The sequence below is a fragment of the Nipponia nippon genome, unplaced genomic scaffold (assembly GCF_047370975.1).
Source record: "Nipponia nippon isolate SJK-2023a ecotype South Korea unplaced genomic scaffold, ASM4737097v1 scaffold_4, whole genome shotgun sequence".
Lineage (NCBI taxonomy): Eukaryota > Metazoa > Chordata > Aves > Pelecaniformes > Threskiornithidae > Nipponia > Nipponia nippon.
Window position 1 is genome coordinate 30853354 of NW_028262358.1, and position 24871 is coordinate 30878224.

General features: G+C 40.9%; 1 protein-coding gene across 3 annotated transcripts in view; it reads left to right on the forward strand.

The window, feature by feature from the left end:
• The window catches only part of TTC7A (tetratricopeptide repeat domain 7A), a 178378-nt gene that overhangs the window by 97287 nt on the left and 56220 nt on the right, over nt 1–24871 (forward strand). For all 3 annotated transcript variants that reach the window (XM_087774610.1, XM_087774611.1, XM_087774612.1), the window contains one exon: nt 21644–21760. In XM_087774610.1, the coding sequence (XP_087630736.1) occupies nt 21644–21760 (117 nt within the window). The remainder of the gene's footprint in view (nt 1–21643; nt 21761–24871) is intronic.

The following is a 24871-nucleotide window of genomic DNA, read 5'->3' on the forward strand; positions in this document are numbered from 1 at the left end:
TAGAAAGACTTGTTCAGAGCTGTGCACAGTGGTATTGGGAGTTCGTTGTTTGGAGGGCTTTTCTGCGTCCGAAGTGCTTGTGTGAATTAACGCTTTTTCTTACACAATTGCATGTAGGAGTCAGGATACATATACTAAATTATCATTCAATCAAAAACATTCTTCTGAAATTAAACAGGATGGTGCATTTTCTTGTTTATTGCTCTAGTGCTAAAGCAGATGGAAATGCTTGGAGTCCTTTGTTGCCAGGGGTATAAACTATGTCACATCTTAATCAAGAGGCTGCACATTGTCAGTTTGGAAATGCCAACTGGAAAAAGGTTTTATTTTTCAAGTCCACTTTAAAAAAGAAAAAAAAAAAGATTCAATATATATGCATGCTTTGGAGCCTTCACGCCAGATGATTTTCAAATATGATAGGGGTTGAAGCCTGCTCTACCAGCAACTCTGGGATTACGTTGCTTCTTTCTCAGTGGCAACCAGCAATTGCCTGCTGCTTCCCTTGCCACCTGCAAATGTCAAGCGTTTGCATAACAGGGCATAGTCCTGTGCAAAATGTCTGTGGGGAAGAGGAAGGGAGATCCTGTAGGGTAATGATGTCCAAGTGCGTGTGGTGCGCACTATCTGTGGTTTTGTAGGGCAGGAAAACTTGCATCTGAAAGCCTATGGCCTTTGGTGTTATTTCTTTTCTCTCTGTGCCATCCCAGACAGTGTGTATTTCTTAGTTTTGGTTGCCATATTTTGTTCCACGTATGTAAGACTGCTTTTGAGCAAAGCCCCATTACATTTCTTACAATTTTTAAAAAAACTTTTGCAGAGGCAAAATGCATCTGAATCAAACCTTCGTTGTTTTAAAAAGGATTGACTGATATATAGAGAGAGAAAGGAAGAGAGCAAAGCAAGCTTGCCTTAAGACTTACTCTTTCAGTTGAATTTTTGGGGGATGTAGAAACAAACGCATGTTAAAATTCTGCAATGTTAGCTTATTATTTAAGCCCTATGATGATATTGTGAAGGACGGTATCTAAATAAGCTGCTGCAGGGGTATTTTATTCAGCTCATTAGCTGTGATAGTAACATTGGAAAGCATGTAGAGAATTCTAGTACAGATTTTTGATGTTCTAGAGGTCACACTGGTCTTAAAAGAATGAAATAACTTCTTCAGATGCCTTACCAGCTCAGACCGTACCTAATCCTTGCAATATGTTTTTTTCATCAGATGTGCATCAGGTTTTAATTTAGACTTTGCTCATTTCTCCGCCTAGATCTCCTGCAAACTTCTGATGCAAAAACTATATTTTAGATATGGCAATATCCACTTCTGATCTCATCTAATTTCTCCCTGCACATGGCAGAGCCGGTGTCTCATTTTACGAGGTATAGCAATATGCACTCTGATTCTGGATATGAGCAATATTGTAGCTGAACAATAATTTATTTTTTCTCCAACACAGTCTAAGCAATGGTACCGTGTAAAGTTGCAGTGCCACGAAAAGCTAGAAGCAGCACTCACAAATTATGTATTTCAGCAGGTACTCATTATTTGCCTACATAGACTAGGCCGTTAGTCTGGGATTAGTTGCAACATGTGGGAGAGACAGAAATCATGGTTTTAGGTGTCACTGCGAGCCCTGTTATTACAGGGAAGAACCGATGAAGCAATTCTGTATCCAAACAGCACCTTAAGGAAATCATGTTTCTTACAGGGTAGGGCAGATTTGCTCTTCGACACTTATGAGGCTGTAATAAGCTGTAAGACTGGTTGCAAATAATGTCACAGCTAAAAAAAAATGTGTTGCTCTATCATTAAGGACAAAGCCATATACAGGTTCTCACAAATGAATGAATAAATTCTAAATGCTTCCTCTGATGTGTGAACTCTGAAATTAACACCACTGATTTCTGCACACTAAGAATAGTACAGGGTGTCAGCACCGGGGGAGGAAGGGAAAGGAAAGACAAAGATACCCTTGCAGTCTTCTGTAGTGTTCAAATGGCTTAAAGCTTAAGCTGTGTAGCATAAATGGGTACATCTGCCATTTCAGAAGTCAACTAAATAGCCCTGTATCAGTGCTGTAGTAGAAAAATCCCTAGTCATTGGCTTGGCCCCAACCTGAGTGATGCTTACTGCAGGAAAACAAGTGTCCGAGCAGATGTATTTTCTGACCTCGGCACTTGTAAGTGCTTATCTTCGCTTGCGAGCAGGTTCTGTTTGGGATGTTGGCCTTTTAAGAAAAAGCTTAGTATCTAGATTTCGAGCTGAAGGCAAGGAAAGCCACACTGTTTTACGCTACCCAAGCAGGGGAAAAAAATACAGCTGAGAACAGTGCAGATGGCCTGAGTCAGACTGGCATATAGAACTGGAGTATTGGCATCAGCTGACTACCTTAAAAAGTGAGGTCCTGTCATCTGCCTGTTTTTACTGGGGATCTCATAAGCCACTTTTCCAAGATTACGCATAATAGCAGTTTGTCTGGCTGAAAATATTCCCCAGAAGAACAAAAAAAAAAAATTGTGTCAAACCAGAATACGTTGAAGGCCAAGGAAGAGAGGATATTTATTTTTTTTTCTTACTGATGTTAAACTTTATCAAACTAAGCTGATAAAAATGTAACAAAACAAAAAATGGCAGTGCTGCAGGATATGTGTTTTCTACCTGGTGCTCTTCTAACTGGCTACGTGCATTTTTTGCATCAAATTCAACAGCCTCAGCAAATTTTATTAAACTTGATTGCCAGTTTCTCTTGTGTAGGACAGCCACTGCTAACAGCGTAACTGTCTGGGGAGGAAGTCACTGCTCGTCTTGCTCAGTGCACAGTCCATCTAAATTCCTTCACGGTTTTAGTATATATCGTGAACAATGTTGATTATGTTTTCAGCTCTTAAATAGCGCCATTAAACTGTTGCTCAAGAGTATGCCCTAATTGGTGTGAAAGCATTTTGAGTCTAGGCTTGGAACAGAATTTGCAAGTGGGACTGAGCACAGAGCTGGTAGTTTCTGAAGTTTAAGGCTGCAGTTGCGCTGAGGTTTTATATAACAAATACCTCATGCCTTAGTCAGGGCCACTTGTAGTGAGAGTAACTATAGTAACAAAACAAAGTTTCTAGCGAGTGAAAGAATATTTCCAATGAGCAGGACATCAGTCTCTGATCCAGCCTCTGGAATATGCTTATTTATCAGTTTTGTGTGCAATGCTATTTTAATAGCTACTACTGTATTTTCAAAGCTATTTAGACATTTTCATTTGTTTGCTTTTGGTGTGGATTTTTTTTTCCCTAAAATCTATGGAGGGACTTGCTTCTTTCGCTTTCAAATGGAAATGTTCTAATTATATTCCTGCTTTTTTAACTTGTTTTCCTAAAGAAATGGGGATTATGCAGTTGGGCTTTTTATACCTTGAGCACTTTTGAAAATATCGGCCGATTTAAAACAAGTTTTGACAGTGTGTTAGAAGTCCTGGGGATAATTAAGTTTCTGCAAGTTTCCTAAAAGCAGCTGGCTGAGTCGAGGCCGGAGAGGGCAGGCAGGGCAGAGCCGAGCGGTGCTGGGCCGGGGTTGGCAGCCGCCAGCGGGACCGCACGTGCAGTGGGTACGGCAGATGGGGACATGGCAGCAGCACTGTCACGAGGTCTCCCAGCGGGGCTGGGAACAGAGACAGATTGCAATGGGGGAGAGGGGCAGAGGATGCAAATCCGTAGGAAGTTGCATACCACCTGGGAAGGGACAGTTTGTGGCATTTAAGTGAAGAGTATATAAATACATACTGTTGTTTTCTGTGTCTTACGTGCTCATTTGCATGTGTAACGAGTGATGGCAGAATGAGTAAGGAAGGTAATGAGGGATGCTGCAAGTGGTAATCAGCACAGCTTAACCAGTTCTGCACGTGTTGGAGGTGCAGTAAAAGTCTGGGGTCTCAGCATGGCCCACAGGAATCGGCCTCCCTTGGAAACCAGGGAATCGCACCTTTTTTAGGTTTTCACAGAAATCCCAACCTGAAAGTGACAGCCTGGTTAAATAACAGCAGAAAGAATTATTATTCCATTAATAACAAGGTCTCGTAAAACTTCAGTGGAGAGCTTTTCTGTTGCCAAACCGATGTTTTATGAGGAGCAGGAAGACATTTTTAAAGGAAGCATGGCATTTGCTGAAGCAAGCTGAAAGCACAATACTGGGCCCTGGCTCTGTCTCCCCAAAGCTGTGACTGCGTTTGGAGAGTCTACGTGTGAGTTTCCTTATCCCGGCTTCACAAACCAACAAAGCGCTAGTTTTTAAGGAGATCCCTGACCCTCTTTCCTATTGTCTGTGAATAATTGTCTTTTCTAAAGTTCAGTAACTTTCTGTTCAAATGGATGAGACATAAATGCACGTTATGAGCCTCCAGTAAAACCAAATGCGTTACTGCGCTGGCGTGGATTCTCCCATTCCATGTATTTCTTCTTTCCAGCTTCTTGCTCCTGCTCATTTTCTAGCCATTTGGTGTTGGACTGTTTGGAGCACCAGGCAAGGAAATGGAGGTGTGGAAAATAGAAAGGAAAACAGAGTAAAAGCCAAAATCTGTTCTTTGGACTTGAGGGAAGGTAGAAAATCCATCTGAAGCTTTTATGTAGTTTTATGGGGCTGTTCCTGCAAATCAGAAAATCTAGTAATTCACCTCTTCTGCATAGTAAGACACTGTTTGTCCACCAGTAGACAGGAAGGAAAAAGCTGTTCTTTTGCAAAAGCATGTTTCCTAGATGGCGTATAACTGTAGTAAACCGTTTCAGCCCCAGACTCCTTGCAATGATATTCTGTTTGAACTTCCCAGCAGCCCTGTGGTGCATCAAACATTTTGTAATCAGTTTGTACGCCAGTGAAATGCAACTGTGACTGGGGAAGAGTAGAACGCCTCTTTAACAGGGGATAACAATAGCATGTATCCGATTAGGCTGGGAAGTTAGGAAGAATCATCTGCCTAGTTGAAGTTGGTGAGATGGTTGTAGAGAGGCAGAATGTAGAGACCAGAGCTGGAGTTTTACCATATCATGTGACCTGTGTTAATGTAAAAATGTGATTTAGCTCCTTAATATCTTCAGTTAATTAAAACTTGGGTTTTACATTTCATTTAAAATGAATTAATGATCCTAACAAGGGATGGGACAGGTATTAAAAAGGATGAATCTTAAGGCAACAAATGAAATCTTAAAGACCCAAATAGAAGCAATTTAGTTCAATGTGTTAAGGAAAGCTGGCCAGATATAACTGAATCCCTCTCTTTCATTTGATGGTTGGGAAGATATTCTTTTACTCCCCCTAAATCAGCTACAGCACTAAATCCCATAATAGAAACGTTCTAAAATTAGTAGAACTGACTGGGTTTTCCATCTTTGCTGCATAGTTCTGGTCAGGATTATTAATGAAAAACTCAACTTTTGCCTTTCTGTTTTAATAAATTCGTAATAGGATGACTTAATGTAGGCAGAAAGTTCAGTCTTCATTCTGCATCATATCAGTTTGTGTTGTTTTCCCAAGAGCATTTAACTTTGTGTTGTCGTACAGCAGCTGTAAGAGTACAGCAGTTTCTTCACGGTCTCTCCTGCATAACTGTGCTTGTGATTTGTGGTCCACAAACTAATGCTTGTGGATTGGAGAGGTTCATCCCTTGGATTCTCTAGAACAAAATTCCCAAAACTGTAGATCACAATTCCCTGCAGGATTGTGGTAGTCTTCAAAACAGATTGCTATACAGCAGCCAGCATAGCTCAGTTCCATGGATGCAGGGGCCTGAGACGCAGCTGTAATCGCTGCTGCTATGGTTGTCCCTTCCTTCTTTTGCTAGTCCACCATGCTCATAAAAAGTACTCATAGGTGCTTTGGGACTGGGTCGTGCTCTAAAACTTAAGAAAAATTGGCTGAGGACCCAAGCGGAGACACAACTTACAGCAGTCAAAGTATTTCTTTCGCTCTTGTAATTTAGGCCTGCTTCCTGAGTAGCAATAATAAACCACGGAATGACTCACCTGACAAGGTAAGTTGCAGTTTAACTTTTATTTACGGCAGCAAAAGAAAAATTTGCCATACAGATGTGCCCTGAGTCACAACCCATGGGAGAGGAGAGGGAGGGATGAGTCCAGTGCCCTGGCTGTGTTTTCTCAGTTACAGAGGGAGTCTCGCAGTTACACAGTTCAGGCAGGGAGGGCTGGTATATCTGAACAGAGCCTCCCCTGTCTGCTGCTGCAGGTGCTGCCCGCAGTGAAGCACGAAATCTTAAGTCGGGATGGAGTGGTTTGCAATGGTGCAGAGCTGTACCAAGCCACGCCAGGCTACCCCATCAATGCGATTAGCTGGTTTAGCAAGAGGGAACGCACAGCTTATACGGAGAGGGGAAACGTTTCAGTAGTTTAATCCAGGGTAGTCTTTGCTGGGGTAACTCCTACAGAACTGTATTACAGAGCAAACCAAGTAGATGATGTGTTCTACAACTTAAGTAGTGTCTAGATGATAGCTTTTATGGACTTGGGAATTTATGTGCTACAGTTGTTGTGATGCAGTGGCTTTGCAAAAGTGATATTTAAAGGTTGGACCAGATGATCCTTGAGGCCCCTTCCAACCTGGTGTTCTATGATATTTTTGTATTTGAGGCTTCAGTTGTCCATTGGTTGTAATCCTGAATATAAGTATCAGAATTTGCATCCATTGGAAACAGCAAACTGCTCAGAAGAGATGGCAATCTGGAATACGTAGATCTGCTGGGTTTACTGAAGCAGACTTGACCAGATTTGAGTGAATCAAGCACATTACATTATTATTTAGTTTTCAGTGGAGAAATGAAACTGTTTGGGTAACTGAAATCACACTAAAAATTCTGCATTGAGGCTGACTGAATGGCAGGTATTACCTGAAAAATAAATTTATACCTGGAGAGACCTGACAGATAGAGCTGCAATCTTGGCGTAGAGTGGGAGAAAGGGATTGGCGAAAATTTAATGGAAAGGCCTGTACCTATATCAAATCTGCCAAATGTACCTAGTGTAGAACCTCATTATAAATAAGAAATAAAATGGAAGAAAAACAGGGAAAAAAAAATCAGTCATGCCATAAGCAATCACAAATCTGATGCATTAAGGAATCTGTCAGCTTCCATCAGAGCTGATGTTTCTCCAAATTAATTCATTCCCTGTCTCATTCATGCTAAAAGTGCATTGCAGCCCACATGTCTGTGCTTCTACTAACTTCTCTAGGACCTTCAGGAAAAAGATGCCCAAGAAGTTTACTGACTGCTGTCCTGAGTACTCTGTACAGGAATTGACCCCAAGGATGTCATTTGCAGTACTGTTTAGTCAGCACGTTGGATTTTATGTTGCCATTTCTGTTGGAGAGAATCATTTGTGCAAGCTCATGCAGGATTTCCTTGAGCACTGGGCAGCAAACACTATAGTTATCCCAAGTAAGGATATAGTTGCACTGTTCTGGAATTGCAGAAGTGAAATGTTCGTATGTGCCTCCTGAGGCGAGATAGTGGTAAGCTGTGCCAGCTCTTTATGTCAGTCACTAACTTTCCCTTCTCTACAAGCTCATTTCCCTGGGTAGCCACACAGAGCAGCTTATGGCTGAGTCAAAACCACAGGTTATGTGTGTGAAAGCATTAATTCACTGCTGTAGCTTTGAGGAGCTACCTCACCCAGACAGTGTCCCTACCCACCCTCCCTACTTTTTTTCCTCCAAAGACCCTTTCATATGGTAGATGGCCTTGATCCTTTCACGTGCTCTTGCCCTTCCCTCGCAGTTCTAATGTTAGTGTAGTTCAGGCCTGTGACTTGCCAAACGCCTGCAAAGTCCTCTCATCACCGTTCAGCTTCGTACGGGTATATACTGAGGCTTTCATAGCCAGCCTCTCCATTTCTCTTCTGCTTGGAGTCATCTTGTGCTGAAGCCTGATGAACAGGGTAATTATTTGAAAAAGGATTACAGCTCTGAATCTTTTCCACTAAGGCTGAAGGAAGCTATGACTTCATCTTCTATTAAATGGCACATGGTAATTTTAAACACCTTCTGGATTTCTAATGAATTAAATCAAATCTGTTCAAGAACAAAGAACACTGATTTTTATCTGTATGTTTCAACAGTTTTTAAGCCAGTCTCTTTATGACAGGATTTAGTTTATGCCATGTATCTACAGTTGAGGAAAATAAAAATGTCACATCTCCTATGGATGCATCTTGGTGTTGGGAATCTGATTCAAAATGTCAAATTTCAGGTGCACGCTGTGTATTTGAACCGTGCTTCCTCTGGATGTCATTCCCTGAGGGAATTAATTATGGTAGGATATATCACGTACATAATGACAGGCTCTGTTAAGCCTTCCCGAGGCAAAACTACCAATCAGGTCACCAGAGAGCCTGAGCACTTTGAGTTGCCTTGGAGTAAGGAGTTCTGCACAGTGACGTTGGATATCCTTTGAGCAAGGTGCTTCAGGAGAGGTGTGGACATAATAATGCAAATACAATGCCTTCAGTGTGGCGGGAATGGAGAGGAACGCTGTACCTGTGTTTTGGTTACGCTGGTTTAGGAAGCAAAAGAAATAGAAATGAGACTGTGCGCTCTGAATTACAGCTGGCTTGCACAATGGCCTTTTAAGAGGGAAAGCAGAGGCATGCATAAATGCAAAGCGTTCTTTATGCCTAATGGTAAAACACAGGACAATTATAATACTCTTATGCTTTCAGGTTGACATCTGTTCCTCCCCTTCAGACTTATTTCAAGGAAAAACTGGTACATGCTGCTAACTTATCAGAAGGCAGAAATTATAAATACACGCTTCTGATTTATTCTAGTGTGCTCTGATCTCTTATTCTGCAGAGAGCTCTGTACTGAATTAACAGGATATGTGAAACAGAATAAACAGGGGGGTTTCATTGTGTCCTGTCAGCAGGAGCAGGTGCGAAGGAGTTCAGTCCAGCCTCTTTCTGTCCCCCTCCTCGGCTGAGATGTAGAGATGCAGAGTTTGACCTCGGGCACCTTGCAGCTCCGCTGCAGGGCTGCTCTGCCAATTGGTGCCGGCAGCCCCGCAGAAGCCAGGCGTTTCTGCACGGGGTTTCTCTCCACAAAGAAGGGAAAGCGTAAAGCTTTTTCCCTGTGAAAGGCTGGAGCTTGCTATTCGTCATCGCTTCTGTTCATTTCTTTTCTTCAGTTGCAGGATCCTTATGGAAGAACTGAATGGGGTTTTTTTTGGGGGAGGGGGTTGGGTTTTTTTCTTTGGTGACTCACTGAGAATGTTTCAAGCAACTCTTTTTTTTTTTTTTTTTTTATTGTAAATTTTCAGGCTAGGATTCTGAAAATGAATGGTTTGCTTAAAGGGATAAAGTAGGAAGTCAGCTGGTACAAGCTGATCAAACTGCACTGACCCTGCGCTTCATTTCTGTGTTTATCCGATGCATGCTCGTTTTTAGGGAGTTGAATACAGCCTGCCTGAGCTTTTCTGACTTGAAGCTTCAGTGCCAGATCCCCAGCTAGTTTAAAAAGGCAAAAATCCGTTCATTTCAGTTGAACAGAGCTGATTCTATGCAGCTGACTGGCCCTGAATGTTTAGTTCCTTTTACCTGTTTCATTGCAGCTATTAGCCCTAAATTTTGGAACAGAGTTCCAAGCACTGCGGTGTTAAAAATGTGTAAGGGTTGCTAAATGCTGGACTGTTTCTCAAAAAAGTAAAAAAATAAAGCCTTCCAGTAATCTGTGGATGAAGAACCTGAACGTAAATCTAAAACCACTAATCCTATCACCTGCACTGTACTGTATGAATGAGACTGTTTTGCAACAGTCAAGCCTGTTTTATTCTATCCAGCACCTAAATTGTGTTTGCAGTTTTACACTGAGATGTGGTTTTAGGCTATTATTGAAAGAAAGCCAAATATTGCTATTTTTGAATGTTTAAAATGTATAATAACTATGCATGTTTTCCCAAAGGATTTTCTTTAATCACACATGCACTGCTTGGAATCTATAATATTGTGTCATCTTTTCTCAGCACACCTGGAAGATCTGTCACATTGGGGTGTAATAGATATTGCAGAAAAATAATCCATTAATCTGATTTTAGGCTCAATCTGCCATGGATTCTCTTTTTATTTTTGTTTTTTTTAACCGTGCATATATTTCTCACCTTTCTCTTGAGGCTTTTCGTTTTTGTTGGCAGTTCTAATTGAAATTTGTTAGGTATTTCTGACAGGTTGAGAGACTGCTGATTTTTCTTTGTTACTCACGAGCAATGACTCAGCTTATTTGTACAGTGTAAGGTGCACCTGCTGGAGTCATACATTCAACAGTGAAGTTACCGTTTCGAGCAAGGCTAAGAAACGAAGCTTCACCTTTAAAATACAGCCTGCAAGATCCTGAACTATATCAGTGCTCAGCTGAACTGGGCACAGCTCACTGCTAGGAAAACCTTGTGCTGAAGTAGTAGTTAAGGATGCAAACTGTGGAACTGGGTTCTGTAAGTAGGCAGTACCCTTGGTTTGATGTGAATAGCTGGGAAATTTCTAGGAAGAAGATCTGAAGAATTGTTTTATGTTTAATTATATTTCTGCCAAGAAAACAAAGAATATTTAGGTTAAACTGAGCTGCTTAAGTGGCTGCACACATACTTTAACTCAGAGAAGAGTGTCTCTACATATATTGCAGAAGGTGGATTTATTAAAAAATACAGTCAGTTGGACTGTGCTTCCAATGTGTATTTAAATCCTGGTGACCCCGTTCAATATGACTGGAAACAGACAGAGCTGTTCACTGTTATATCCTGAGTTTGATTTTGTCTCAGAGTAATGGTTAAGGAGAGCTATCACGATATTAGTTCAGCCGGCTGGCCTGAGATCTGTGGGAAACCCGTACTGTGCGGGAGGGTAACAACATGACAAAAAGTGCCGTCGTTGCCAAAGCCGGTCTGCATGGTCTCAAACCTGGCAGGGATTAAGGGCTACAAGTCCTGACCCTGCAATTAGCTTTGTCCAGGATGAAGGAACTGTAAAGGAACTTTATAAGGAAATTTAGTGCACCTCCAAAAACACTGTCTGTGGCGAGAAAGGAACCCAGCACTACCAGGAATACAATTTCGTCTGTCTAATTTTTCTAAGTCAGTGTGCTGCGTCGAGCCAAATGGTATGCGCAGGTTTTGTGAGGTTAACTTAATCGTGCCAGTGAAGGATTGAGTGAAACTGCAGTGGCGTGATCTTTAGCACATCTAGTTGTTGAAGTACAGACCCGAGTCTGTACGCTGATTGCTAGCTCTGCGTTAAAGGTCATGCTCCTGTGTCTTCCTACTGCTGTTGCTGCGCTAACTGTGTTCAGCTGGCACTGCTGCTAACATAGACTGCAATTAGCTCATGGTTTTGCTTTGCAGACTTAGACAAATATGCTTCCTGCTGGTAGCAAAATATCTATTTCTTTCTCTAGGATTTTCTTTGGTGAAGCTAGCAGTTTTCTGTCAACTATTGCAACATGGTCTTTTTCTAGATTATGTGGGGTTTTTTCTGAAATGAAGGACCTTTTGTCTTTCTTTGCTTCTGGCACTTCTTTCATCTTTTAAACATGTCTTTCCCCATCTTTTTTGAGGCTGGTATAGAAACCTGCTCCTCCATATCTCACTGAATAAGCTCATCTTATAAAAAACACTGCCTCTGAACTGTCGTAACTACATGGTGTGTTGTCTTAGCCAGAACATAGGTTGAAAGATGCTCACATGCACCCCAGAACCAGTATCTTGTAGTGAAATTCAGTGGTGTTTGGCAGATGGTTTCCCATCTTTTTCACCTCTGCTGAGACACGCAGGTAGCACTAAATATCGGCAGACTCTGGCCCTTCTTGTGTTACTCATATTTACGCTTTGTCCTCTGCAAAATTAAGCAGTTAGAAGACACTCCCATAATCCTCCTCATAAAGAGCTGGATCTACCAAGGTTCTTAAGCACACGCTTAGTTTTAAGTAGAGGAATAATTGACTTCTTGTTGACTTCAGCAAGACTGCTCATATGCTTAAAGATGAAGACCTTTTATAAGTGCTTTGCTGGAGTAGTGCCAAAGTGGCGTAAATTATATTGCCCCAAAATAAAATGATAGAAAGAGTGAGGTCTGTTTAACAACATTGTGTGATGGATTTCAAAAAAGAAAAGCTTATTTTACACTAAGTCTATTGTTTTTATACAAAAGCCAAATTTTGTGTCGTTCTAATTTACTAATACAGTGGGGGTGTGATGCAGTTTCAGATTGTTGGCTCCAAGTATCAGTAACACGCAAGATTTGATAAATGTGTCAAGTTGGATAGAAATGTTTTATTAATCCTGTGGGGGGGTTCTGCTTTTACTGTATTTTGTTGCATAATTTATACAACCATAATATGAGTATGCTATCACTTTTTATTACCTTGACACTGGGTTAATTAGAAGGTGTTTCACTGTCTTTTAAATATATGAATCAGGATTCTGGCATATCTTTCCAGACAGAAGGTGTGTTCTTGGTTGCAGATTGAGGGGGACTTGGAGGTTGATGTCAAATGTTACTTTATTAGCCAGAGTCCTGGTATCCTTTCCTCTAAAAGCTGCCTAAACTGCATGTCCTAGAAGCTTTTCTGAAAAACACAACAGTTCAGAAGTGTAAGTGAAGCATCCAGTTCTGCACTCTTTGGGGATAGGAAGTATTGGCAGCATATTAAGTACTTCAGCTTCATCCTGTTAATGCTCTTTTCTTGCCTGGCAGGATCTCAGCTCAGCAATTAGAGACCCTAGGCCTGGTTTCCTTTTCCGTTTCTGTAAATCAAGAGTTATTCCAGTGGTTGTGACAGCATGATAGTTCTCAGCTCTGCCTTTCTGAATGAATTCCCATTTAATCAGGGCTGGCTGGATTTACCCAGCGGCACATCTGATGAAATTCTGACGAATCAGGCCCAACAGATGAGAAAATGTTTTAAAAGTGGTGTCAGTTACAGAGGAGCTCAATCTTCTTTCCTTCCTGTCCACAAATAACTCTGAAGTTGAGAGCACCAGCATTAAGAGATTAAATGTAAAGGATATGGGGAAGGCGATGATGAAGAATCTAGTTCTCTGAATGCTTTGCAAAGGTCATTCCTGTTATCTGCTCTGCAGTTAGAAGAACTGAAGCACAGGTTGCTGAAGCGACTTGCCCAAGACTGGCCAAGAGGCCACTTGAGAGCAAGAAATGGAGCGTGGCTCTCTTGTGTCCCCAGCCCAAGCTATAGGATATTGGCCACGCTGTCACTGCGGGCGAAAGACAGTGGACCACGGTTTCCAGTATGCTCCTGAGATTGCACATTGCCATGTAGGTGTCTGCTTCCACCCACAAATGAGATACTGCACCAGAGAGTCACCTGAATTTTAGTGCCAGGGCTCGGATCTGCAGGAAAAGCTATGCATTGAACTCCTACTGAATTCATGATTGAAATTAAATAGGAGGTAGACCTCTAAGCTCTCCTATCCTTGGATGCTTGAGACCTGGCCCCGGTTTTCAAATGTGTTCGTGCAGTGTCCAGTGCAATGGGGAGTACTCTGTGTAGTTGGAGCCTGTCAGAGAAAAAAGAATTCACAAAATAACGTGGGGGGATATTTGCAACTTAAACTTCAGTTTATCATCCTCTGAAGTGTTGCAAGGAAAAGTCTAATGCACTGTCCTTACAGAGGGAAATTATGTATAAAAAGTTGGTGTAAACACTCTGCATAGCAAAACCAGAAACTTTTTTTTTTCCAGATTTTGCTATAAAACTTATAATTGTGAAAATTATTTTTGTCTTTATTCAGGTGAGATATGGACTAAAATACATATGATTTGTGATGGCACAAAATCATTTTGTTGCCAGTTCCTCATCAGGGTGAGAGGAAGATAAAAACTCTTTTTGGGTATATCACCCAAATGATGCTATGTTACACAGGGTGAGAGGAGGGGTTTTATCAGCTGTACTGACAATTAGCTTGATTCCTACATTCTTAATAAAAAGCAAAATACCACAGGTCTGGGATTCAAAATGAATGCTCTAACTAAAAGGAAAGGAGTCAATAATTCTGATCACCCTTTTTTTGTGCCTCCTTTTCTTTGGTATGACTAGATATGGCTTGATTCTGAAGAAAGGTGAAGACAAGCAAGACTTTCAGTGCCTTTTTTTTTTTTTTTCTTTTTTTATTTTTCCAGCAAATCAGTGTGCTTTTTCTTTCAGCAGACTATTACTTAGTTGTTGTTTTTCCTTTAAGTGACAACCTGCCTGGGTTTAGCAGATAAAGTGGGTTTGTTACAAGACCTCCTTACAATGTAAGCGTCAGTTTCTGGATAGGCCACATCAATATTTACTCATATTTGCCCTCTGTGTCACAAGTGAATCTGATGGATCTGCATGCTGAAATAGATGCATGAGGTTGCTGGACTGGCTGCAGACATGTTTGTCTTGGGAAGTGACGTTTGGGTCGATGCAGAGATAGGCCATGTAGTCCATTGGCAGGACCTTCACCTGACTGACAGGAGGCTCTTCTGCCATCAGGCTTACAGGAGGAGGCAGTCCAAGAGAAAACACCCAGAGCTGAGCCCTGCCAGTGGCCACTCGTTAGTTTTTGCTGTGCGGTCTCTGACAGGTTGGGCTGCAATACTAGCTTTTCTGATCACCTCTTCTGTTTCCCTCCTACTCCATGTGCAGGAGCCTTCTAGGTGCCTTGTGTCATGAGGCTAACCCTAGCAAATTATCTTTGTCATGTAAACTTTTAAATAGCCCAGAATCTACCTCTCTGAAAGCTGTTCTCACCCTGTGTTGTGCTGTTGCAGTTGTAATTCGTGGAGCAGCATTGCTGAATTGCTGTTGTCATGCAAGACTGGGGCGCTGAGCAGGACATTCTGCTAAAGGAGATGTCGGCTCCGAGTCTGCTAGTTTTCCTGGGCTGGGAAGATGAAGTCAACAGTTCTTTGGACATGATACCAGGCTGCCTGTTTTTATTTTTTGTTCATATTAGGGGGTAAATGGGCAGGGAGCCATAAAAAAAAAAGACTGTATGTCTGTGAAAGTATATGATCAATTTATTTTTGTAGGGAAAGTGATAGATAACATGGCACAGCATGAAGTTATAAAAGGAGGTTGCAGTCAGCGCTGCTGGCATTAACTTAACTGGAGAATGTGCCCTTAAATGTCAGGAGACTGCAAGAAGCACTGAGTTATTTGCGAAGACAGCAACTTTGATGTTGATTTTTTTCAACAAAAATGCAGGAGATTGAAAGCAGATTTTCAATTTTGCCAACTTTCTTATTGATGATGTGCCTAGGGCTTTAGCAGGTGCTCTAGGAAGGTTAATGAAACCATAATGGTTATGGTGAAAGAATATATATGAACTAATTGGCTTGTATAGGTGACTCACCACTGAAGCTAAACTCAGCAACTGATAAACTGAGCAGCTAATTTGCTGTGAAGTTACTACAGTTCCAGATATACCATCCTCTCGTACTGGCAGATAAAACAAGACCAGACAATCTGGGTTATAAAAAGAACATGGGCTGCAATCTTATTTCTGCTGTATCAAAACGTAAGAATGGCCATTCTTGATCAAACTAAGGGCTTGTCTGTCTTCAGCAGGACATCTGGTGAGTGCACAGGGAAAAGCATGTAGAAACGTGGCAGTAGGATGATCCTACCCCTCGTGTCATCCCCGCTTCTGTCAGCTGAGTGGTTCAGAGGCTTTCAGAGCCAGAGGTTGCATTAGGTTGTGTTTAATGCCCCTGATGGGCCTGTCATCCGTGAATTTATCTAATCCCTTTTTGAACCTATTTATGCATCTGCTCCAGAACATCCTGTAGCAAGGGGTTTTCCACTTTACTTTTGTGTTGTATGAAAAAGCACTTCATTTGCTCATTTTAAATCCACTGCTCAATTGCTTTATTGGATACTCCTTACTGCTTTCATTTGAAACAACACAGACTGCTTTGATTTCCTGATCTTCTTCATGCTATTCATGATTTTATAAATCTGTCATCTCTTCTCTCAGCCTCTTTTCCAGGCTGAGAAGTCTATTTACTATCTCCATATATCAAAAGCGTGCCAAAACTTTGATCATTCTTCTTATCTCCTCCGTCCTCTTTCCAGCTCTGTTAGATCAGTCTACATCCTGTATCCACCTGTATCCTCCTTTTGCATCTGTTACCTTAAAGGGGAAGAAACTAATTCAAGAGGTCAGTGATCAAAGTGTTGGGGGTTTGAATCCGTGCCTCCCAGCTCCTCAGAGAGCATCCTTGGGCCCTCTACCCATCCAGGTCATGGCATTCCCCTGCTTGTCATTGGAGCTGCTGTGGAATATTTATCTGGGCTTCAAAGAGGTAGGAGGGTGAGCTGGGCTCTGCTGTCCAGCGGCACTTGCGTGCTGCTCCAGCACCCCATCAATCAGTCATTGGATAAAGTGCATTTGCTGCCCTTGGAGCTGTGACTAGGATTCTGGTTTCTCTCTCCAGGCAAATGTCTGTAAACATACAAACAAACAGGCGCATGCATCCTGTCATTTAATGAGCGAAAGAAACAAAGTACAAACACTAGTTGCAGAAGTTCAGTATCTTCATGCTAACGTACACAAATGCCTCTGTGAATTGGGACACATTGCTGCTGCTTTTCGTGTTTTGTTTTGCTTCCTTTTGTATTCAAAATCCAAAATAACCCAGCAGCTGGGTTAGGTGTAGGTAGGCAAATCTGGGTCAATAATGAAAGACTTTGGGGAATGATGGCCCTGATCTGGTAAAGCTGGAAGACATGTAGAGCTTGAGCAGCTGCTGACAAGCTCTGAAAAACTGGAGGGGTTATAAGCAGCCAGTGAATGACAGAACATATAGATAAATGTCTACATAATACTCATTACTCCTAATTTAGTCTCTCAACCTTGAAATGAGTGGAATGTGTTATTGTTTGTTACAGTGCTAGCATTATTTATTGCTTGTCAGATGATAGGGCACAGAGATCCCATTGTGATGCTGTATAAATGTGTAGTGAAAAGGCCGCATTTGGTACTGAAAACTCCATTTTAAAGCACCTTTAAAAAGTCCCAATAATTAACTGATGAGTAAATATTCATATAGTCCTATAGCATCCATAAAGTAGTCAATAGGTTGTTACTAAACATAGTAACTTATGACTTCTTCCACAGATGTGCTTATAAGCATTTCTAGTATACCACATGCACATGTGAAACGTTCTGATAGCAAGAATTAACTATTAAAGCTCAGTAATTAGATTGTCAATGATAGGAAAGAACTGCCTCTTTCCTTCATGGGTGGTATTAAAGAACTTAAAGGCTGAGCATTTAGCCATGTAGGATTAGAAGACTTTCAGGAGGGCTGGGTAGGTGTATTTTGCCAAGCCTTGAGACACGGTGAGTATCAGCAGCTCAAATCAGTCTTTATGAAAACAAATGTTGAAGGCCTACTGAAATCAACCCAAGTAGCTTGCTTTCTGCTGAAAATTTTCATAGGCCTTCCAGTATTCCAGTCCCTACTTTTTTGTCAATGCATGGCATATTTTAGTGATATTTAAGTAATTGATACTACTGAAATTTTGATACTTGGGAAACCTAATATTGAATTTTCAGAGCTTCATATTGCAGCAAAGTCAACGGTATACATATTTTAATTTGCTAGAGTTAACATTACTGTGATAGGTATGTATGTTCACTGACATTACATCAGGGAGTAGAAGCCTTTGCATACTACCCACATAGATGATAAAAGAAAACCTGTTCTGAGAGGGAGCTTAGAGTCCAGCATCAAGAGTAAGCACTGGTTATTTTCCATTGTTACTGCCCCTGAAATGATACACATTACCAAAATGATTTGTAGATTTTTTTTTTTTTTTGCGCTCTCTTCCTATGCTTATGTAGTAGCAATTTGTATGTTTGCTTTAGCCCAAATCACTCTGTCTTCATTTTCAGAGGCTAACAGAATTACTAATGACTGTATTGATAATCTTGGGGCTATTTTTATATGCTGAATCTCTTCAAGAGTCTGCTCTGCTTAATATTACAAGCATCATACAAAAGTACAGTAAAATGATATTAAGTAAATATAATAAGGTGAGATCTGTGTATACGTAATTTTTATTTATGCCTGAGAGTTGTGTGCAGACACTGATATGACACAATACCCATTAGATTTATTTGTAGCAAGAGTGCTATCTCAGTAATAAAATAAGCTTGAGATAAGTGATACTGTCACCTCCTTCACTTCAGTGTTTTCCCTATATTTTTATTTATTTGGTTTTGCTGTTACAAAACTTATTAGAAACTGAGAAATACAAACAGCATATAGCACAGAGCCTAATGTACTGATTTTATTTCCACCTTTTAGTTATCATATTTAATTGCATTGTTTACTACTGTTGTCAGTATGATTTGATTCCTTTTGCCACTTATGTTCTTCCCGTTTGCCTTTTGGTTTGGTTCGTTATCTTATTGCACAATAATGTGAATAGCTCTATTCCAAAGGTGAATTACCACAACAGCTAACAGCGCGTGGTGTCTCTGAGATCTGGTAATGTGGCACTGCAGACAGTTGCTAAAGTTGCATGACTTTTTTTTTTTTTTTTTTTTTTTTTTTTTAAATCCTTGTGTACCTGTGTTTTATGATTGGTGATAATATTCTGCTGAGACTTCATTATGTTTTTGTGAGGCACTGGTGTTTTTCCTATGTTTCACTAGTTGTTCTCTCTCCTGAGAGGGAACGTTGCATCTTCATCCAAAGAAGTTGACGTATACTCACTGTAAACAGTAAGCATCAGAGTGATGGAGAGAAGAACTTAATGTGTTTGTCTCTTTAATTTTTAACTGCAATGTTTAAATATACTATGTAATGATTTTAATTGCCTGCAGATAACTAAGCCATCTGTATCCCTACTAATGTGAAAGGGAGGAGGAACCCTTAATATATCCCTCCTGTATAGTAGTTTGACTGCTAACAGATTCTTCATTCCTATATTCTTCTATTTCATTAATATTGAGAGTGGTATCTTAACAGCGTTCAAAAGTGTGGAGTTATTCAGGGATGTAATACGACTATTTTCTTCTCTAGGCCTTAGGCTCCTTGACTACCACTCTTCTGCTGCAAGGAGGGTCATACAGTGCTTTAGAAGTTCTTTCATTTCATTTTGAAAGTTTGTAGTGGTTTAAAAAATATTCTGTATGCTTAAGATAGCATACAGATACCACAGTTCAATGTGGTAGTTTCCTGGACTAGTAGAATATTTTTAATAGATAAATTGCCAGAAGGAAGGTGATGATGCACTCTCACCCCTCTGCACAGCGCAGTCCAAAGAAGCTCACTCACAAGCCTATGCATCAAACCTGTAGCTTTTATTTGTGCATTAGCATTGCTTTCCAGATGTTATCCTGTCTTGCTGAGAAGGCTTTAAAGACTACAGAATTTACTGTGCACACAAGGTAGTGGCTGCAAAGATTATTTGCTTTGATAGTTATGTGTCTGCTTTTACTTATAAATCTCAATTTGACTAGGTTTAGCTTCCAACAAATCCCTGAATTTTCGGATACCTTTTCTTTTAGATCAAAGACTCACAACTAGATAGTTCTCCGTGTAGGTGCTTGCAGGCTGGGGCTAAATAATTTCTTTGCTGCCTCTTGGTTAAACCAAATGAACTGAGCTTCTTAAGCCTCTGATGAAATACGTTTTTCTAGCCCTCAGATCACTTGCGTAACCTTTTTCTGAACCTCATCCCATTTTTAGTCTTCTTTTGGACTTAAAGAGCAAGAACTAGGAACAGGATTGTAGTGTCTTGCTGATGCTGTGAATGGGAATAACCACATCTTCCAGCTCCTACTTAATTGTGCTTCCGTATATGGATGCTAAGGATTGCTTGACCTCTTGACTGCATTGTTCTTCAGGAACTTCACATTCATGCAGCTATCTTTTATAATACCGTTATGCTCCAGGGTATAACCTCCCATCTTTCTAGTGTGATATATATTCCTTGCTCCTAAGTGATTGATTCTATGTTCTCTTGTGTTAAAACAAGCTTTGTACTTATGAGTCCAGTTAACTAAGGGATACAGAGCAGCATGCATCACTGGCCAGTTTCCATTTTTAACCACTCCTTTGAATTCAGTCACATTTTTATTTCCTTAGGAGTGCATCCACTGTCATGTTCTTTGTCCCAGCAAAACTTTTGATCAGTCCATGGATCTAGCCCCAAAATAACTACCTGAATCATGAGGGCACTTCCTTTCAGTTAGGGGGTCAGCGTCTACAAGAGCAGGGGATGTTTTTGTTAGCATTTGTTTTGCTCAGATCAATAACAAGAAAATCAAAGGTAAACATAGAGTAGGGATATAAAATAGTAAGGGACAAAGACAAATTCCCTTGATTATGAATCTTGATCTTCCTTTCCTAGCCTAAGTTTGTACCTGGGGAATTTAGTTGAAGGTTTGTCCTGTGCGGTCAAACTGTAGCAGCGGCCATGAGCAGACTTCCCTATAGCAGTTGGTACAGTTGGGCTACATTTTGGTGACTTCCCCCCAAAACAAACCCTAATGTTTGTTAGTGCAGAACGGGACTGCCATTTTGGCACGTTACTGGGCATACGCACCACAGAGTCTTGGCTGCAGGTTTCTAGTTATTGCAAGTGAAGGATCTCTTATTCAGCTGCAAAGTCTTCTCTGACATCATCTATGCAGTTTCTGAAGTTGTTTGGATTCCCCAGGAGCCTGCAGGTCACATTCGCAAAACTGGTTTTAGGATTTTTAACGTTCAGCTGTTAATATTGTATACTCATATGTACATATATCTGCATCCAGTGGATTAATAGCTAGCCACGGGCTAATTCAAAACGTGTAGATCTTGGACTTTATGGAAACATTTAAAGCAGAGAAGTAAATTTACGTTAGTAAATAAATAAATTCAATCGTCTTGGCAATTAAAAAAAATAAAGTGTGTGTTGTGAAGGATGGTGTTAACAGCCATGCCAGCAGCAAGTGATAGGTTGTGTCATTGCTGAATCTGTCTTCTAACCTCTGCTTGACCTAATTCTGCTGAATTCCAGTGGTGTGTGCAAGTACATATTCTCTAGGTATAAGAATAGTAGCAACAGTTACACTACCTAGAAGAAGAATGCACAAGGGCTATCAGCTGTCTTGCCGAGGGGCACGAGATGATCCCCAGCTGGGGTTGCGAAAAAGGGTTTCCTTCCTGTGAGGCATTACATAATTGACTGCGTACATTAAGTGTGCTGGGTTTTTTGTCTGAAATTTATTATATAAGCCAGTGCTATGGGAAGATGCCACACTAAGAAAACAGTCTGGCATATGTATTATGGCAATTCCTTTTTATTCGGTTTTTAATGCTGTCCAAAATAAAATGAGAATCACTGTATGTTTCACCTTGTTAGCTTTGCAATGCATTGCTTTTAACACTGTCCTGCCAGCTTTGTGACACAAATCTCACTGCAGCTGAGGAATATTGGTAATCCTCTCATCTCCTTGTGGGGAATCAAAGTTGAACCAAATGAAATGTTTTCTGCTACGGTGTTTTCTTTTATCGCTGCACATACAAAGCAAGTAAAAATGCTGGCTGCCAGGATCTCGCTAGAGTGGTACTAATTCTCTACGTTTATGAGATGCCAATAAAACAGAAGTTATTCTTTTTCATCTTGCAGCTTACTCTTCACCAAAGTAAAACTGGAATGGATACATAAAGGACCTGAAGAGGCTCTGGTGACATGCAGACATATGTTGCAGATGTGGCAGATGGTATATAATGTTTTACAGCACAGGTAGGCTTTCTCCACTCTTAACAAGTTCAGATTTCATAATGGAGATGCAGTTATCTTCTTTAATTGTCTAGATACTTAAGTTATTTTGCAAAAAGGGTACTAAACAGTACTGCTTAAAAAGAAACATAATTAATATTTCTAGCTGTGATTAAAAAAAGGCAAGATTTTAATACCCATGATTTAAAAAAAAAAAAAAAGCAAACAACAAAAAACACAAAAACAAAGCCTCAAGGTTTTAAGATTGAAGAAGCAGTTTGAACCAAGAGTTTCTGATCTGAATGTCTAAACATCTCTATCCATATTCAGATGTCCAGAATGGAGGGCAGGGTTGGTTTTTTTTTGTTTTTTTTTTCCCAATAGTCCAAGCATCCATCAGCTATTATTCATAGTCTGCAGTAGTTGGCACCACCCAGGAATGTGTGGGGGTGACACAGTCCTGAACTGAGTAAGCTGAGGAAAGGCACATGGCCAAGACTCTTATCATATGCTATGGTTGTATGCTGGTTGCATAGCCTGGTGCTAACTGGGCAAGGAAAGGAGTGAAGGATGTAGTATCTTTCTCCCTTCCCTTGTCCTAGTAAATCTGCATTTAAACAGTGCTACGTTCCCTGTTTGTTCCCCCCCTCCAGTCTGCTTCCCCTCCAAAAGGAAAAGTTTAGAAAGTGTGAAAGTTACCAGGTTGGGTTTTCTTCCTTCCCACACCCTTTGGATATTGTCCCAGTAATGCTACCACTGTACAACTGTCTTGGGAATATTATCCCAAGACTGTACTTCTCTCTCGCCTGTAATGTCCGTAGAGGTTGTGTTTCATGGGAAGGACAGCATGCTTGATGGCAACAGTCATGACAGCAGACTGATGAAGCTTGTATTGTCACCCAATTTCTGTATGCATTTACATAAGCTTTATAAACACCAGAAGTATATGTACAGAATGACACATGTCTATATACAAGTTGTCCTTGAGGGATTATTAGTAATTCCTTGTTGGTTTAGCTAACGACCAACAGACCAAACACAAAAATCAAGATATTTACATAGCAGCAGAAAAATGGTCTCTTACAGGTTGGAATTATTGATTTCCTTAGGCCTTAGTCTCTTTAGCTAAGTATTCAATCATGTACCTCTCACATGAATAATCTTTATACCCATGAGTAGTCCTCATAAAGCTGGTCAAATCCACGCTGAACAATTAGGACTGAGTAAGATTTATTCTTGCAAGAGGGAGCTGCAAGCCTGAGACTGAAGAGAGTACATTGGAAAACAGACAAAAAAATTTGGACTGCATTTGGATCCCAAGCTGTGCTTTGGCTGTTATAGTTTAAAAACCCAAGATGTGATAGCTTTATAGGCTTTTGATAAGCTTTAGCCAGAGAAGTCTAAACAAAACAAATTGCTTTGCTTTTACTCTTAGGAACTCTAATGTGTATTTCACTGCTAGTCCCAGTGGGACTTTTTGGCTTTCTCAAAAAATACGTCATAAAGCATTTTATATTGGGAAGTACTGCTTGAAGGGTAACAAGAATGAAGTTGACACCTGCAGTTTTAGACTGGATTCAGTGACCCAGGAAGCCCCATGTATTAAGCAAATTGCAGCAGTATCAGCTAACAAATACATAAAATATTCCGGGTTGGGCTTGCAAAGGAACTTAAGGGGAATTCTTATCAGTGAGACTTGGACACAGACATTTTTTTAGGGCCTCTTGGAAAAGAGAAGCCTTTATTTGCATGAAGTAGAGAGCTGTTGCACTGAATACTCTCTACTAGTTCAATCAGTAGCTAATCACCCACACAATTAAAATGCACTTTAGTTACATTTGGTTGCATTTGTCTGGCCTAAGTTTCCCAGCTTTGCAATCTTACTATGACTCTGCTAGACTAAAGAGTCTTTCAGGGCCCAATATTTTCTCCCCAGGCAGCTATTCATATGCCATGCTCAAGTCCTCTTTTGTCTTCCCGCTGATAAACTGGTGCTTCTGCCATCTCTCACAATCAAGTGTTTCCCTCAGCAATTTTTGCAAGCATTTCGTGCACTGTCTCAACTACCTTTTAAAAACATGGGCAGTGGAGTGGCGACGTGTCCCACCGTCAGCCTTTCCAGTGTCATATGTGAAAGGCAAATCATCTGGCTGCTGTCCCTTCCGTGGTGCATGGAAAAGCTTTCTTGGCTGAAGGCCTTGTACTGCAGCTTTGAAGGAGCAGTTCATTTTCAGCCCTTCTCCAGCATAACAAATAAAGCTGTTGGGAGCGGTTGTTCTGCACAATGCAGACCGCTTGGTTTTCAGGCTGGGATTTCAGTCTGTTTTTCCAGTTAAAAGGCCATGCTGTTGACTGCATTGAGATGCATTTTTGTTAACTGAGGCCACCTCATCAAGCCTTCTCTGAATGATGCTCTCCTGTGGTCAGTTTTTACTGTGGCCAAACTTACACCGTCCACCAATCTCCTCACCTGTCCTTTGTGCAGGAGTATAGCATATAAGCCGGTGTTCAGCCGTGTGCCTGAACAGTGACTTTGTGGTGATAGATGCTGCATCAAAGCAGCGCTCACCTCATGGGAGTAATATTTTGAAGTGCAGCTGCCCTTTTCCTGCATATGCAACACACTAGCCAGACAGAAACGCCCCTACAGTTCCACCAGCAGCCCCCAGTCAGGGTAATGACACTTGGGCTCATCCTGGCTGGGCAAGGCAGAGGTGCAGGACAGAGAATTTAATTTTCCTTTGCATCCGTCACCACGTGATACCCTCAAATGAGTGTGGATACCAGTATGGAAGACAGGGAGGCCCAGTCAAGGCCAGAGATCTGTGCAAATGGTCAAATGCCCAAGAATTCAGGGTCCATTAACAGAAACTGTAGTGTTTGATTCCAAAGCCCACGTAAAAGGTTAATTAGCTATTGTAAATATGATTACCCCTATGATGAATGACAGTAAGGGGCTTTCAGTCCTAGATTGTTAGCTGGGAAGGACAAGACTTGGTTTATCTTTTGCTATTGTTTTCTGTGATAACAGAATAATCATGTTTAAAACCAAATAGCAGTCACAAGCCAATTCTTCTGCTAGATTAATGCATATTCAAGGGAATCCTGTGCACTCCCTACCAAAGAACTGATCAG